The following is an 18,193-nucleotide window of genomic DNA, read 5'->3' on the forward strand; positions in this document are numbered from 1 at the left end:
GTTTCAAAAATTTACTGTGATTTTTGCTGCTGAAATTATTTATTATGACTTGTGTTCCCAAGCTATTAAGCTAACAAATGATGGCAGCTTCTCTACTGGCAGGGTTCACACATTTTGCTAATCCATTATTTAATTAACTTTGATTTAATGAACAAAATATTTACCAGAAATTACCTAATATTCTAAATAAATCACATTTCCGTTTAGCACTATATTTGAACTAAATCTATGTCTTTTTGACAGAAATATTAGAAACTCAGATTAAGAAATGAGGAGGAACAAAACAGGGCATGGCAAACTATAACATGTAGCATGACCAGAAAAAAATTAATAATCTCAGCATTTCTTCATTTCTTCTATAAGATTCAATATTTTAAGTTAGAAATCTGTGAGCAGAACCAGTTACATAATTACCTCTTCTGGATAGTATCTAATCAATTAAGTTAGTTGGTAGCTCCTAGGATCTATCATAGACTATAGATTAATGCACCAATCTCCAAAATTCTTCAGTTTATATAATTTTTTTCTAAATAACAACTAATTTCAATTTAGTCCTTCGTGCAGGTTGCAGACTCACCAAGTGTATCAAAGTAAAATACAATAAAATACAGCCCTCCTATCCCCTTAATATAACTAGTAATCAATCCGCAGTTAATTTGCTTTTTAGGAAATGATGAGTTGTATAGGCTAAGGAACTAATTAACTAAGAAATCTGTTTTACGCCACGGATAGGAAGAAGAAAAAAAATCAGGTGGTTAGTATCAAACAAAGTTTATTTACTTACATTTAGATTTCATAAGAAATATATTAATTGCATTTTTAATTAAAGAAGAATAAGGAAGAGGCATAAATCAAGTATCCCCCCATTAGATGCTCTCACAGTGAATTGTATAATAAAACCCCATCATCTGCAATATTAAGGATACCAGCCAGAGGAAGTCTGGTACAAAGCCTCGCAATATAGAATAAGAGAAGAAACAGTAATAATTGACTGTCTGAATCTGCAAGAATCAAGACTACTTTCATCTTAGCAATAAAGTGTTTTGGAAATTATCTAATACAGAATTAGCATAACATTTCAGGTTGTTCTAAAAATGAAAGAGCTGCTTCTTTCTCCTTCTAGCTGAAATTGTTTCTTTTTTGCTTCAGAAGGTAAATCATTTCAGCAGGGAATTCACAGCTTTGCATATTGTTGGAATATGGTCCCCAGTTTCTGGCTCAGCATGACGTTTCCTTTAACTTTTAGCTTACCAGTGATGAATGCCTATGAGTAGGAAGAGGAAAGAAAAACTATTAAATGTGCTTGAAAATGGCACCTTAGAAACAGTTAAAACCGACTAAGACCAAATTTGCACAATAACCACAATTATCCACATACTTCAACTGCAACCAAAGAAATAAAACCCAATGACCTAATGACTATTTTCAATATCCAGCATGGTCACCTTCATTAGATAACTTGACAAGATTATGGAGAAGACATAAGAAGTATTAAAAAAGTAGTAGAGAGGGAAGAGTTGTTCCTTTTCTTCATTGTACTTAGAACCCTTTATACACATATAGTTTTTTACTGTACCAATAGATCTAGAAATGAGGAACTTGCTTTCATTTTGAAAACCTGAGAATAATTTCATCTGGGCTTTAAATATTACGCTTTACAGCCTTATTACCCGGAAAGCCAAACCACTGTCATGAAACCCCTATAATTGCAATGTTTCATTCAAGAAATCAGTAATGCTTCAAATACCTCTAAACCCACAACCCAAAACTAAATTCCACAAGTTTAAGAAAAAAGGCTGAAATCTGGAGTCGCTGAAATCTCAACTGATGTGCAATTCTTAGCCAAGTTTATTTTTAAGATGGCTTTGATATCTGAGCTACTGTGCTTGAAAATATATCAAAATTGATGCACATCACATGTGAACACAACCCCCCACCTACCCAAGAAGGAAGAATTCAGGGGGGGAAATGAGACTTGTTGCATATATGGAACACTTGCAAGTTTAAGCGTACCAAATTATATGAGGTTAACAAGAGATTTCCATATATATTCCTCTTTGCACAGGGAAAAGAAAGAAAGAAAGAAAGTTAAGATAACATGAATATATTGCTCCCTCCTTCCATTTCCCTACAAAATAAAAAATCCTGGGAGGTAATTTAGGCCGAAAGAAAATGATTCGCCTAAAATTATGTAATTTTTTTCTTACTTATCTTTCTTTCTTTCTTTCTTTTCTTTCTTTCTTTCTTTCTTTCTTTTCATTTATTCCCACTTTTAAAGTTGATGTCACGCAGGCCCACATGACTGTGGACATGTGCTGGCTCAACAGCCCTTCAAACAAAGATAAGCACCACCTTCTACAGCTGGCAATGACTAGGCAACTAAAATCCGCAGGGACTCTTTTACTCTTACCACTTTGCAAAAACAGGTAGTCCTCGACTTACAATCATTCATTTAGTGACCATTCAAAGTTACATCATCACTGAAAAAAGTGACTTATGGCCGTTTTCGCACTTAGGAACACTGCAGCATCCCAATGGTCACATGATCAAAATTGAGTCACTTGGCAACTGGCCAGTTGCAGTGTCCCTGGGCCATGGAATCCCTTTTGCGACCTTATGACAAACAAAGTCAATGGGAAAGCCAGATTCATTTAACAACTGATTTACTAACTTAGAAACTGCAGTGTTTCACTTAACAGCTGTGGCAAGAAATGCCGTAAAATGAGGCAAAATTCACTTAACAATTATCTCACTTTTCAACAGAAATGTTGGGCACAGTTGTGGTCGTACATCAAGGACTACCTATACATCCAAAGTTGGATCATATAATTTAAAGCAGACTTAACATTATTACAGTGTACACTTTGACTAATAGCATGTTGGTCTCATAGCATATTTTTCGGTGTATAAGACACACCTTTTTACCCTCCAAAAGAGGGTGAAAATCTGGGTGCATCTTATATGCCGAATGTAGCTCTGCCCACTCATCAGCCCCCACCCTTTGAATATTTTCCACTAGTTCCAGGCGTCGGGGATCTGGGCGGGGGCACAGCCTGTCCTGAAGAGGAACAAACCTCTTCGGGACACTTTGGGTGGGGGATCTGCCCGGCGGCTTCGGTGAAGGTGGGACCCACAGTTTGTGGCCGGTCACCCCTCTGGTTGCCCAGCGGGCAGCTCAGGCCAGGTAATGGTTGTGATGACTTCAGTCCCCACCAACATGAGGAGCCACCGCTGCCACCACCGCCTAAGCCCCCTCGATGCCCAGGAGCTGAGCCAAGCCGAGCCAAGCGGGAACCGTGAAACATCCCTCCTTTCCAGCCACCTCTGCCCATTGGCCCAATTCCCCAAGGCAAATTTCAGAGCCGCGTTTCAGGCGGCGGCCAGTTCCCCTGCAATGGGCAGCGGGGAACCGTGAACCATTTTGGATTTGAGGAGGGGATCGCAGCGCTGCCACATGAAAGTGCTCCTTGGGAAAGAGGTGAGTCTGCTGAGAAGGAGGACGAGGGTGCGTGACTCTGCAATATACAACGGGAAGGAGCACTTTCAGGCGGGTTGGTCTACTAACTAAATTAGTAGACCAGCCCGCCTTCATCACCGAAGCTGCTGGGCAGATTCCCCCCGCCCCCAACCATCCTGAAGAGGTTTGTTCCTCAGGCTGTGCTCCGACCCTCCCCCCAGAGCTATACGTAGGAAGACGGGGACATCTCGGGAGCAGAGCCTCGAGTGCCAAGTCCCTCTTCTGCCCCCATGAAAATTATCCCCCACCCCACTCATTCCAATTAAACGCATGTAGAGTTATAGGATTTGTTTTAAACAGATAACTGTGCTGCTCATTATCAAAATCAAGTGGAAGTCTGGACATGGCTGATCCTGATGCTGATAGGCAGAGGCAAAATTCTTTTTTTCTTATTTTCCTCCCCCAAAATTAAGGTGCGTCTTATACTCCGGTGCGTCTTATACACCGAAAAATATGGTAACTGTAAATGCATTTTAATACTGGTGTTCTACATAATAAGTCACAGTTTGGTGCAAACATTTGTATGTATACCTTCTGTGGATTGATCTTGCCTAGTATTAAGTTCACAAAGTCTTCATCTGAGACGGTGAAAATAGTATCAGCTTTTCCACGGGCAGGTCCTTTGTATATCTCTCCAGAGCCATTCTTTAAATCTATGGCTGGTGGGAAAAAAGGAACATTAAGAGAAAGAAGAAATGTGGACTTAATTATTTAAAACTACTGCATTTTTCTGTATATAAGATGTACTCTCCCCCAACCCCCAAAAGTGGGTGGAAATGTCTGTGCGTCTTATACAGTGAATGTTGCCAAAGCCCTGCCCACCCCCACCCTTCGGCCTCTGCCTCCCAGCAATTTGCCTCCTTGCAGCAAACAGCAAACAGCCTGGTCAAGTTCACCACAACCTGATTTAGCACGAGCAGCTGATTGGCAGATGGATCGGCCTCCCAGAATACAGTCTATCAGCTGTTCCAGGCTGCAGGGATCGCCATCACCCATTTTCGGCCTGTTCTAGGCCTGTATAGATCAGCCACTATACATGCTGCAAGGAGGCAAATTTCTGGGAGGCAGAAGCAGATTTTTTTTCCTAGGTGCAGAACATCTTATAGTCAAAAGCATCTTATAGTCCGAAAAATACGGTATATGTAGTAGCACTTGGGGGAAAAAAGTTAATGAAGAAAATCAGAGGACAAACTGCATGCTTCCTGGGAAACATATTTTTCTACCCAAAAACTTTAGTTAAAGATGGGTTCTATAGTAGATGATAGAATACTAGTAACTAAAGAAAATAAGTTTAGTTTATACATTGAATTAGTCTTAACAGATTTTTTAAAACTAAACATTAAATAGGAAATAATATAGTTGCAGAAATTATGAAAACTACTCTCTTACCACTTAGTTACAAACTTCTAACCATAAACTTCTTAAATTAATTTAATAAAGCACAGAAGTAATAACATATACCTAATTATGTGCATCCCATGCAATCATTCTAGTCATTAATCATTCTAATTTCTGTATTAATGTGCTAACAGAATGGTGGGAGTTAAGGGAAAGCTTTCTATACTGACTTTTCCCCAGATACTCGAGCTCTTTGTCTCATTCAGATCATGATATGCTGTTTAAATCTCCAATTTCCCAGAGACTACCTTTAATTATGTATCTTAATACAGATATTGTACATACAATTTAACAGCTATTTATTCAAGAAAACTTTCAGAAAAAGCACTGGCATGTTCTAAACTAAGTAAGACAGATGTTGGGAATGTTTAAGGCATTTTGTTTCCTAACCAATCTGAGATATGGGCTGAGCTGCTATTGGTATCTTTTATCCATCTGGAACTTAAATCAATTCAAATAGAATCTTGCCATCTTTCAATATGAATCACAAATTCCAACTTAATCTTGGATCACTTTCTAATTTGAAATTTGAATAGCTTCTTTGCTGATTGGGGTATGCATTATATTATGACATGAACATATTTTTCTTGTCTGTAACTTTCTAACCAATGAAAGTGACCAAATGTAAATAGTAAATAAACGGGACAGGCTTTTCAGAATTTAGGTTCAATGTCTGCCTAAAATCCTTAAATGTGATTTTTACTCACTGAGTATGCACTGACTACAGCTTCCAATTAAGTAAGTAAATGACAAATGCCTTAAAGAGAGGACCCATGAAATTCATAAAAAAGATTGTGTTTTGGATTATGATTAATAATTGTAATCAAATAAACAACTAAACAGATCTTCCAGTTCAATATGCCGATATCAACTACTTCAAGAACAATAGTCATGGAAAGTCATCTGACTCGACTTGCAAGGGCAGAACATAGGACAAAGCCCAACCCACACCATAGGTTCTTTCTACCTTCAAGAAGCAAGTGCTTTTATTTAAATTTATTCTAATTCTAGCTGTGGTGATGCAGTGGTTAGAATGCAGTATTGCAAGATAACTCTGTCTATAGCTAAGAGCTCAATCTTCAACTGCTCAAGGTTGACTCAGCCTTCCCTTCTGCCGAGGTCGGTAAAATGAGAAACCATATTCTTGGGAGCAATATGCTGACACTTTAAACTGCTTAGAGAGGGCTGTAAAGCCATATGAAATGATAGATGCCTAAGTGCTATTGCTATTGCTATTCTATTCAAATTGGTGCTCACAAGTGCTGTAAAAAAGAAATACAAAAAGGCATTTGCTCAGATAGCGGGCATAAACTACTCAATATTAAATCTTACGTTTGAAACAGAGAGACATGGCTCTACAAATTATTAAATATTTTTATCATTCAGCCTCAAGGAAATATGCTGGATTTTCTCTACTGCATTCTTACTGAAAAAACATAACCATCCAAGACTCTAATCAAATAGCATATTTAATAAGTGTTTTTTCACAGTTGTGATTGAGAAAAACAGAAAGCAGCATACATTTATTCTTTTATAAATATTTAAGGAGAAATTATTATTTAATTCTGATTTCCTAGACTCCTGTATATTACAGACTTTCTTCAGTGAACATACATGCAATACTGGATTATTTTTTGCTGTTGTTTTTTCTTTAAAACAATCAGTTTCCCGAGTATCTTGAATCTCAGCCAAGTATATCTTCTTTCTTCAAGAAATACCACTATTTCTCAAAGTGTCTGATTTTCAAAGTCCTATTTCCTGCACAAGATGCACTGCCAAAATGATCTACTGCAAGGTACCTAAGTTGTCAGAAATCATGATGTTAGCAATGGAGAATGTTATGACAAAATTGTGTTCTGTCAATTCATTTTCATGTCTTGCAGACTTTCAGAGCTATTTTTTCTCTCATCCCATATATGGAGTGCAAAACCAAAGACAGTGTCAATTATTATTCTTGTATGGACCTGGGAGATTTAATTATGATGTTGTGGCAATCTTGCCATCGTAAGGCAACAATTTGGAAGCTGCTTTATTCTCTTCCCTACAATTTATTTTTTCATCTAACCTAATTTTATTTTTTTTAAAAAATTAAATATACAATATACATATACATAATATACATTTACCAATGCACATGAAAAATCTGCTTTGACCTGATTGATATGTTTAAAAACCTGCTCCATTTTACCCTAACAACTGCATAATACATGTTCTGAAAGTGCCTAAGTCATGTTACTCATTTTGAAGAACAGAGCTTGATCAAGGTTAATGAAACAGAAAACAATTATTTTCTGATTTTGTTAGAGGATGAATGGTAGAAATACTAGAACTTAGCTGAATATAAATTGTCTATCACAAGCGCATAACTATAATTTAATGTTTTGGACAAGAGTATAAGCAATGGTCAAAACACTATTGAGTTTCAGGATTTAGTGACTGTGGTCCAGACAGACTTCATGAAGTTTCACTAGCAATTATGACTACACAGACCACTCTCAACAGTTTGGTGCACATTGGTGAGGACTATCTCTGATTGGTTCTTTGTGCCTGATCTTGATTAGTCATTTTAATGGTGTTTATACCTGATTTGTCCATTGTCCATGCTGGTTGGTTAATTTCACCTGCACCAATTGGAAACTAACTCGGCTAAAGATCAGTCAAAAGTCAAATCACCTGGCTAGTGAGTTTCTGCTCAGTTGCTTACGGTCTGTGTAGAGACCACCTTGCCTCTGACTATGACAGCCACCCTTGCCTGTGAAAAATCAGAAAAAACTACTGTCCAGATAAACCTGGAAGTTCAACACTGCCCAACAGATACCAGCCATGAAAATCTACACCAGTACATACTCAGGAAATCACATTTCACTTTACCCACAAAAACACTAGGTGACTTGCTCTCTGCTAAACTATAGTCTCTGCTTATCATCAGCAGTATGGGATCATATAGTACTAAAGGCCAACTATATATGGTTTCTGCTTAATTGAATTTACAACGCATATGTACAGGACTGGTTTATTGGTGTTCATGAACACAAAGTTCTGGACACTTGAAAGATGCTGCATAAATATAAATGCTAAATAGCCTCACAAAATTAGTTCATCGGGGAGGAAAATGGTCCTGATTTAAACAGGGTAAGCTTGTTTGGGGGAGGAGGGAGGGAGGTGGAGACAACGAATTGTCCTGATATATCAGATGTATTTCTGTGTAGCTTGCAAATAAAATCTTATTATTAAAATAAGCTGCTAAAAGTTTTACAGTGAAGAATTCCCACTCCCATTGCAAATATTAATTCTAGTTCACATACTCCAGCCGCTAAGAGACACTAATGAAATGAGGAGGTTGGCGTGATATGAGGGAGGAGGCTACAGACAATTGCACAAAGCAATAAAAGCTTTTTTGGCAGTCATGAATTTGGGAAGAATAAAATTATTGGCCATGTCAACCAGAACTGCAAATCATTTCCTTAAGGGTTTTCTCTCCCCCATCCCCTTCCTGACATGCAGCCCAAGGACATCAGGCAAAGTTGCCAGAGTTTCAATCACAGCCCACAACAGCTACAAACTGCAGGGTCTCTGAAGGTAGCCAGAGCTGTCAGCCGCCACAGGGTCCAAAACAGCAGAAGGCCAGGCAATGGTGACAAGGCAAAGCCAAGGTAGGCTGCAACACATGGTTAATGATACAAAACAAATCTAGCAGGTCAGGCAGGAAAAGAGAAAGTGCCAGAAGCTAATATATGTAGTTAAATTTCAGTTTTAATAACTATTAACAACAGAGGACCCAAGAAGAAAGGTTGTGGGGAGTGACAAAGATTCTGGGAAGAAAAAACAAGCAAGCAAGCATTAACCAAAGTTAACAAACAAAAATGGGGGGGGGGGGAATTACACCCAGGTTTGTTGTCATAAAAATGCCACTCTGAAAGGGTAAATTATAGCTAAAAATTAAGCTTAGCCAACTGCCTTTTCCAATTGCTGCATAAATTCCCCTTGGATAGTATGAAAGAAAGGCAGAATTTAGGACATAATAACGTTTGGATCAATCTATCTCACTAAGACTCTAGAAAGAGTGCAGAGAAGAGCAACAAAGATGATTAGGGGACTGGAGGCTAAAACATATGAAGAATGGCTGCAGGAACTGGGTATGTCTAGTTTAATAAAAAGAAGGACTAGGGCAGTGTTCCAATATCTCAGGGGTTGCCACAAAGAAGAGGGAGTCGGGCTGTTCTCCAAAACACTTGAGGGTAGAACAAGAAGCAATGGGTGGAAACTGATCAAGGAAAGAAGCAACTTAGAACTAAGGAGAAATTTCCTGACAGTTAGAACAATTAATAAGTGGAACGACTTGCCTGCAGAAGTTGTGAATGCTCCAACACTGGAAATTTTTAAGAAAATATTGGATAACCATCTGACTGAGATGGTGTAGGGTTTCCTGCCTGGGCAGGGGGTTGGACTAGAAGGCCTCCAAGGCCCCTTCCAACTCTGTTGTTGTTGTTGTTGTTGTTGTTATTATTATTACTTACTTACTTAAAAATAGTTTTTATTGAGTATTTTACATTTTTAAAACCAAAAACATAATGAAAAAAGACAAAAACCAAAAAAGAAAAAAAAGAAAACATACACATACATCAAACATTAAAATACAAAATACAAAATAACAAATATATCTCATGTCTGAATTGAAATATCAACTAGCCAGAACCTATGCAATTGTTTTTTCCCCATCTTCCTCAGACAGATGCTGACCTAGAGGCTTCGGCATATGAAGCTTTGCCTTTTAAAATGGAATGGAACTGCTCTAAAACCAAGGGCGGTTCCAGAAACATTTCAGCTTTGGGCCTAAAGACAAGGAGGGTCAATCCCCTATGCACTTACTATTTTTGCTCACATAGAATGTTCTATAGAGTCTATTTTAGTTTTCTTCTTAAAGGTAACTTCTGAATTTAAATCTTGGCCACATATAAAATATATAATAATAATATCAAATGTTTATGACCTTGTGGCGCCACATCACTGCTGTCCAGAGCCACATCATTCAATCATTAATATTATTATACCTTGCAGGTTTTAAGCAAGTCAGAATCTACTTAATGTGAAGACTGCCAGTATACAATATAGCCCTGGAAAAGAAATTATGATAACAGCAACGCAAAATATGGCATTCATTCAATTATTAGATTGAAATGCTGCCTTTCCCTCATAAGTTCAAGGCTGCACAAACCTTGTCACATGTCTTTTTTTTTCACTTGCAACAAATCTATGTGACAAGTTGAGCCAAGAGATAACAACTGGCTCAAACTTATGAATGTCCAGGGCCAACAAAGGCACAATTACAATTGTCAGTTCCAGGAGAAGTGAACATTATGTTGCTGCTTTCCACGTAGCGGGATTTAGAAACAAGATTCACTAATTCCATTAGAGGACATAATAAGACACTCCATAAATTAATTAATCTTTCAACTTACTCCACTGCACTGCAGGCTTGTTATCCTTATTGATGTTCCACTGAAATACAGCATTTATTTTCTTCACCAGCTCATTTCCAACTTCTTTGATACGGTGACCAATTTCTTCAAAAATAAGATTGCTCTGCAATTCTGTTGCCTAGCATATAAATTGAACGTTCTCTGAGAGATATTGCGGTTACCAAATCACCCAAACCCCCCTCACGTCCATATTATTTAAATCAGCCGCTTTTATATAACATTATAGCCTCCTCCCCCACTAATAGAGAATAACTAAACTAAAAGAGAAATGAGATCAATATGCTGCTATTCACTAAATCAGGGAACAGTTCAAGTCATTCACAACCTGGTCATCTTGTAGCATTACTTATAAAGCCTTATATGGCAAAGAATACAGCTACTTTGAGGCACTGCCTATCTTTCCTAATAGCTACCTATCTACGTGGGTGCAACATAGTGGTGAAATCTGAACCGGTTTACTACTACTTTGTTGGCTGCGCATGCGCACGCATACACAGTGCGCACCACGCACCAAATGTGAGGTGCGTGCACACGCAGTGCACACCAAAAGGAGGCATAGGGTAAGTTGAACAGCAAGCGCGGGGGGGGGATCTCTTTTTTTTAACTTTTAAAAGCATTTTTTAACAGCCTATTTGGCAGAAGAGGTTATAAAAAAATGTTTTTAAAAGTAAAAAAAAAGGCTCTGATAATCGCGCAGCTCAGCTGGGCATGGGCGGGAGGTGGGCAGGAATTTTTGCTATCAGTTTTCCGAACCACCCACTGCCATCGCTACTGGATTGACCAATCCAGTCCGAACCGGGAACATTTCACCCCTGGTGCAACTGGGTTTCTGTGCTCTTTCCTTCAATTGAACAATGCCATTTGGAAGTGCACCTTCTCTGTCGCAGTTCCTGTCCTGTGAAATGAGGTTTCTCCTGAGATCCAGGTAACTCTCATAGTATTAATGTCTTGGAGGGCCTTGAAGATTTGGCTCTTTGCCCAGGACTTTGGTTAGGAAGGGCATAACTGCTTTTGAGGAGTAGATGTGTGATTTGTTGCTGCCTGGTTTTTTCATCCATGTTTTTTTCCATTTTGTCATTTATTGCTGTATTATTTTATAATTCTAATATTTTCTTATGATCAGCTCAACATTGGCAGTTGAGCAGTGTACGAAATAGAAAGATGTAAGAGAATAGTAGAAACATACCAGATTTTAAGTTGAATCATTATGGAAGACTACTGGTAGATAAACTTTTTGCCTATCGTACAGTCTAAAGACAGAGTATTTTTGAACGTTGTAGCAACCAAATATATTGGTCAACTTACAGAATGGCATCTACCAATAGAATGCATGTTTCATATTTTTGTCATGACTCTATATACCTCTAGGATTGAGGTATATGCAGGGTGTAGATATCTAAGTCTATTTCACTAATTGCAATGCTCTGACACTTTTATAGCCCATTTAAGTAATATGAAACAATTTTAAAGTCTTTTTTTTAAACCTGAAATATTCAGATTATCCTCCCTTCCAATTTATGTTCTCAATCTCTCATTCTCCAAAGAAAATGCCAAGTGAATGCCAATACTATTGGATTAAGAATATACTTTTCTGATATGTTTGAATATTATTAATAAGCCTTGATGCTCAGCTGTAGAAAGGATTCAATTCAGAGAACATAAGAGTTGACCACATAACTAGCAAGAAGAATGTGAGTGGCTAAATGAAAGTGGCCTCAAGAGCTTAAATAAATCTCTTTTTTGTCTAATGCAGAGGCAGAGTTCTCACAGAGCAAATAAACAGATATTGGCTACATGTAAACAGGCAATACAATTTGGCTTTTTTGTGGAAGTATAAATGCTATATACAAAAGTTATTGCTATTGCTATTTCTGACAGAAAGCAGAGGTAAGAAAACTTAAATCTGGAGGCCATCATACCAGAGGCTACTCGTGTTTTCCTACCTTAGGCTCCTTAGCTGAAGGCTCCACAGAAGATGACACTAGATCCACATAAGCTCCTACAATTGCAATATCTCCAGTTTCTTTGACCTGTAGAAGCAAAAAAAATGGAAGTGAGTTTTTCATCTCCATGACATTACTATTATAAACAGGGTTAATCGTTATGCTTTAAGTCAATTGAGAAATCCTCTCCATTCCTTTCATTGCACAATTTAGGTCAACAAACAAAGCAACAGTATGAGGGGAATGAAAAAGTGAAGTAATTAGAAATCATAAAAAAGCAAATCTTCCTAAACATAAAACAATTGTTCTTGCAACTATTCATTATGATAATTCAAATAACAGCTAATGAAAAAAAATCTACAACTCCTGACACAATTATGGATAAAACCCGCATGCACAGAAAAGAATAACTTCTACTATTAAATGTAGATTTATAAAGAACAGGCTGCATATTTTAAGCAAACTGAAAATGGAACAACAAGCTTCTAGCATTTAATAAACTGCAGCCATTTAACTTGGAATCTGTTTTGTTTGTTTCAATAAAATACACTTTATGTTTTTCAAAATCTTTATTTACTTCAGCAGCTCCAGAGTAATAGCTCTTCTCAGTTTGCTGTGGGCTTTTTACAAAAATACAGGAAGGAAATGTGTTTTAGAAAAATTGAGATGAATGAAAAATAAAAGTTGAAGGGGGTGGGTGATGCCAAGAGACTCCAAGCCAGGGGCAATATCAACCAAGCTTATTTACATGGATCTTTTTTTAAAGGCCAACAAAGTCTGAGTGCAGCTTTTAAGAGAAAAGAGATTCAAGCACAAGAAACAGAAGCTTTTAAAAGCTATTCTAATTCTCTCCCTCCCCCTCCCCCCCATTTTTAATGTAAGTTTAAAATACAAGATAAACTCTTCAAAGCAATGGCACTTCAATTGTTATATCAAGTTCTATGAAGAGAAAAAGAGAAGTTAAGGAGATTATCTAGCAATATGGCAGAACACATAATGGTTTACGTGGCCAAAATCCTAGTTTCTGGTATCTCTGCTCCTGCCAGTTAGGGCAGGAAGGAAGGTCAAGTATCTTACGATATAAAGTAATTTTAAATTCTCCAATCCTTTTTTATTTATTTAATTTTTTTTAAAAAAAAACATTCATTGGTGGGAAGACAGCAGCTTTGACCAATCAGTCAGTTTTGGAAGACATAACAAAATGTTGAGTGGAATTTCCTCCAGGGTTTTACTTAGCGGCAGGTTAATCAGGAGAGATGATGGAGGCATTCCGGAGCGGTTCCCCTGTAACCAGTCTGTGGTTGTGACTGTGATAACATCATCCATGCCCCCCTCGGCCTTTTTGGGACTTCTTTGGCCGTTTTTGGTCCTATTAGGACTTTTTGGGGGAGACAATGGGACTTATTTGGGGACAGAGGAAGACGGAGGAGGATGTGCCCAAGGACTGGAGTGCCATCTCCCCTCACCCCCGGTTCCAGGATGTTTTGGACTATACACTAGACAGAATACCACCTAGACTGTCATTTGGTGCCTATCGCTGTTCCATTCTGCGTCCGTCCTCATTCTGGACTAGTACCATCTGCTACCACCTGCCATTCGGAGATGGAGCTTTTGTTTTTGCCGATTCTTAGTCTCAGCTGCTACGCACTATACTCATGAGGAACTCTTGCGCCTGCGAGGTGCCCCCGCCTCGCAGGAATGGCCCTCCTCACTACCGAGGGCCGGCCTCCATGACGGGTCTTGGGACCCACAGAGGTGGCATGCGAAAAAAAAGAGCTTGTGGGGTTTTTTAGAGAGGGAACTTTTAAGGGGTGGGAGGGTAAGGGCGGGCAATGGGGGTAACCCGTCGGGTAAGGGGCCAGTCTCTGCACATGCTCGCGGCGGTCTTTCTTTATCAGGTTCGGAGGTTATGGGGGTGGAGGGTGTTCCTATTGATGAGGGTGGTTCTATTGACACGGTAAGTGGGAGAGGCAGATATGGCGGGCGAGGTCATACCAAGTTTCGGGAGCGCGTGCTCGATGTCTGAAAGCGATCACGCTCCGACCCCTTGGACTTCTCCGTTCCCGGATGGTCAGGATCCCCAGAGCCCGGGCCTTGGGTTGATGTTGTGCAATGCTCGGTCCGTGGTGAACAAAGCCCCCCTTGTTTGTGATCTTATTCAGGGGGGTTCCGCGGACCTTATAGGCATTACGGAGACCTGGTTGGGCACGGAAGGGGGTGTGCCCCTCGTGGAGATGTGCCCGGCGGGTTTCCGTGGATTCCATCAACCCAGGCCCCAGGGTAGGGGTGGTGGGGTGGCGGTTGTGATTAGAGAGAGTCTAGAGCCGAGGGAGACCACTGTGCCTCAGATTGCCGGGTGCGAATCCCTCTTTGTGAGATGGGGTCATAGGTGTCAGATGGGTTTGCTGATCGCGTACCTGGCTCCTTGCTACGTGACAGCTGCCCTGCCCGAGCTCCTGGAGGTGCTGGCCGGGGTGGCAGTTGAGACCTCCAGACTTTTAGTCATGGGGGACTTTAACTTGCCATCTTCCGGCCCGTCATCGACAGCGGCTCGGGAGTTCATGGCTTCCATGACGGCCTTGGATCTGACCCAGGTAATTGATGGCCCTACTCACATTGGGGGTGGCACTCTGGACCTGATTTTTCTCTCTGGTCAGTGGTTGAGAGATCTGGACTTAAAGGAAATAGTCACTGAACCTTTGTCATGGTCAGATCACTCTCTTCTTCGCCTGGACTTTCTGACCGCCATTCACCACCGCAGGGAGACGGAGCCGATACGTTGGTTCCGTCCCAGGCGCCTGATGGACCCGGATGGGTTCCGGACGGAGCTTGGGCCATTTCCTGAGGGTCTGGCTCACGGCTCGGCCGAGGAACTTGTTGCGGCCTGGGAACGGGCCGCGGCGGGGGCCTTAGACCGAGTCGTGCCTTTGCGGCCTCTGACCCGGCGCAGGGCCCAACCGGCTCCTTGGTTCTCCGAGGAGCTGAGGGGGATGAAGCGCGGAGAAGGCGCCTAGAGAGTTCCTGGAGGTCTAGCCGTTCGAAGCTGATCGGACACTAGTGAAGTCCTATACTAGGACTTACCTAGTGGCATTGAGGAAGCGAGGCGTAGCTCGCCTCCTCCCTCATTGCATCGGCAGATAACCGCCCGCCGCCCTGTTTGGTGACTCGCTCCTCCTTCATCAGGGGAGCGGGATGACCCGTTGCAGGGACGGGCTGAGGAGTTTAACGGTTATCTGTACGATAAAATCGGGATGGTCTGGACCAAGATTGCGGTGATGCGGGTGAGACGCTCGAGGGTGGTCTTGGCGACATTATTTGGGATGAGTTTGACCCTGTGGCTCCCGAGGACATGGACAGGTTGCTGGGTAGGTTGAATGCCACCACGTGTTTACTGGACCCGTGCCCCTCCTGGCTGGTGCTGGCCACTCGGGAGGTGACACGAGGCTGGCTCCAGGCGATTACGATCGCTTCTTTGGTGGAGGTGTCTTCCCGGCCACCTTGAAAGAGGCGGTGGTGAGGCCCCTCCTTAAGAAGCCTTCCCTGGACCCGGCTGTTTTAGGTAATTATCGTCCGGTATCCAACCTTCGCTTTACGGCGAAGGTTGTAGAGAGTATGGTGGCATATCAGCTTCCCTTGCACCTGGATGAAACTGTCTATCTAGACCCGTTCCAGTCCGGTTTCCGACCCGGTTACAGCACGGAGATGGCTTTGGTCGCGTTCGTTGATGATCTCTGGAGGGCCAGGGATAGGGGTTGTTCCTCTGCCCTGGTCCTATTAGACCTCTCAGCGGCTTTCGATACCATCGACCATGGTATCCTGCTGCGCCGGTTGGGGGGATTGGGAGTGGGAGGCACCGCCATCGGTGGTTCTCCTCCTATCTCTCCGACCGGTCGCAGTCGGTGTTGACAGGGGCAGAGGTCGCCCCGAGGCGCCTCACTTGTGGGGTGCCGCAGGGTCGATTCTCTCGCCTTCTGTTTAACATCTACATGAAACCGCTGGGTGAGATCATCAGTGGTTTCGTGAAGTATCAGCTGTATGCGGATGATACTCAGCTGTACTTTTCACACCGAACCACCCCAACGGTTATCAAGTGCTGTCCCGGTGTCTGGAGGCCGTCGGGTCTGGATGGGGAGAAACAGGCTCAAGCTCAATCCCGCCAAGACAGAGTGGCTGTGGATGCCGGCATCCCGGTACAGTCAGCTAAATCAGCGGCTGAACATCGGTGGCGAGTCATTGGCCCCGATGGAGAGGGTCCGCAACTTAGCGTCCTCCTGGATGAACGGCTGTCTCTAGAAGAGCATTTGACGGCCGTCTCCAGGAGAGCGTTCTACCAGGTTCGCCTGGTACGCCAGTTGCGCCTTTTGGACCGGGATGCCCTATCCACGGTTACTCACGCACTCGTGACGTCTCGCCTGGATTACTGCAATGCTCTCTACATGGGGCTCCCTTGAGGGGCATCCGGAGGCTACAGTTAGTCAGAATGCAGCTGCGCGGGTGATAGATGGAGCCCTCGTGGCTCCCATATGACACCTATCCTGCGCAGACTGCACTGGCTTCCTGTGGCCTTCGGGTGCGCTTCAAGGTTTTGGTGACCACCTTTAAAGCGCTCCATGGCATTGGGCCGGGTTATTTACGGGACCGCCTACTGCGACCGAATACCTCCCACCGTCCCGTGCGCTCTCACAGAGAGGGTCTCCTCAGGGTGCCGTCAGCGAGGCAATGTCGTCTGGCGACGCCCAGGGGTAGGGCCTTCTCTGTGGGGGCTCCCACCCTCTGGAACGATCTACCCCCCGGACTTCGTCAGCTTTCGGACCTTCGGACCTTCCGCCGCGGGCTTAAAACATACTTATTTAATTGTGCAGGACTGAGCTAGATTTTAAATTTTGGGTTTTAAATTGGGTTTTATTTCTATTTTTAATTGGACGGGCTTTAGAATAAGTTTTTTAAATGTTTTATATTGTATTTATATTCTATTTATCTGTTTTTAGTGCCTGTAAACCGCCCTGAGTCCCTTGGGAGATAGGGCGGTATATAAATACGATTAAATAAATAAAATAAATAAATAAATAAGCTGGAGAACTAGTTAGAAGACATGCAGAGAAGGCCACCATGAACCAGAGTTCCATCCCACATTGACTTGTCCTGCCCTTGTCTCCATTCCTATGTTTGCCCATGGTCTAACACAAATCGTGCCTAAGAATAAATGTCATTATGGCTCCAACCCAATTTTATCAATATATTTTAATCTCGAACATTGCTTCTCTAGCCCACAAGCAAAAGCAGCTTCATAGACAGGAATAGAGAGGACTATCCAGAGTGCCATAGATAAGACTATTCACTTTTGAAACTGAAAAAAATATTGGTGCAAGCAAGCCACCTCAACCTAATGCATATGCTGGGCAACTCACACTATTCTTGGTCATGATGATTGGAATTGTAGCACAGCACGCCCAGAAGACACAGTGTATGGTTAAAACAGGTTTCAAAATGGTAAAATGGAAGAGGGGTTATTGTAAGATACACCATATACAGTAAATGCTGATAATTAAAGGGGAATGTTCAGGGAATGAGAAATCTTCATTATAGTCTTAAAGTGTTTTTAATTATGTTAGTATTAATTATCTAAAAACAAGATATGAATAATGTGAACGAATCAGAATCTATAGGCCGAATTAGATACATGCGTACATGGTTTTTCCTTCCCCTTTTCATCACAATATTCCTTATGCGGTATCTAAAATTCTCCACATGCAGTTTTAAACAGTTTTAGACACTAAAAGAAGTTTATGTTTATATGTTTAGGAAGTCTGCATACCAAAAAAAAGCATGTTAGTTTCTTCTGTTTATTCCCCAAT

The 18,193-nt window shown here is 41.4% G+C and overlaps 1 protein-coding gene across 1 annotated transcript in view; it reads right to left on the reverse strand.

The window, feature by feature from the left end:
- Window positions 1-755: 755 nt before the first annotated feature.
- Window positions 756-18,193, reverse strand: part of HSD17B4 (hydroxysteroid 17-beta dehydrogenase 4) — a 79,448-nt gene continuing 62,010 nt past the window's right edge. The window contains exons 21-24 of the mRNA XM_058168130.1: window positions 12,339-12,425; window positions 10,375-10,513; window positions 4,049-4,176; window positions 756-1,264 (exon numbers count right to left, since the gene is read on the reverse strand). Coding sequence (XP_058024113.1) covers window positions 1,175-1,264; window positions 4,049-4,176; window positions 10,375-10,513; window positions 12,339-12,425 — 444 coding nt within the window. The 3' untranslated portion in view covers window positions 756-1,174. The remainder of the gene's footprint in view (window positions 1,265-4,048; window positions 4,177-10,374; window positions 10,514-12,338; window positions 12,426-18,193) is intronic.

The sequence above is a fragment of the Ahaetulla prasina genome, chromosome 2, assembly GCF_028640845.1.
Source record: "Ahaetulla prasina isolate Xishuangbanna chromosome 2, ASM2864084v1, whole genome shotgun sequence".
In the NCBI taxonomy this organism is placed as follows: domain Eukaryota; kingdom Metazoa; phylum Chordata; class Lepidosauria; order Squamata; family Colubridae; genus Ahaetulla; species Ahaetulla prasina.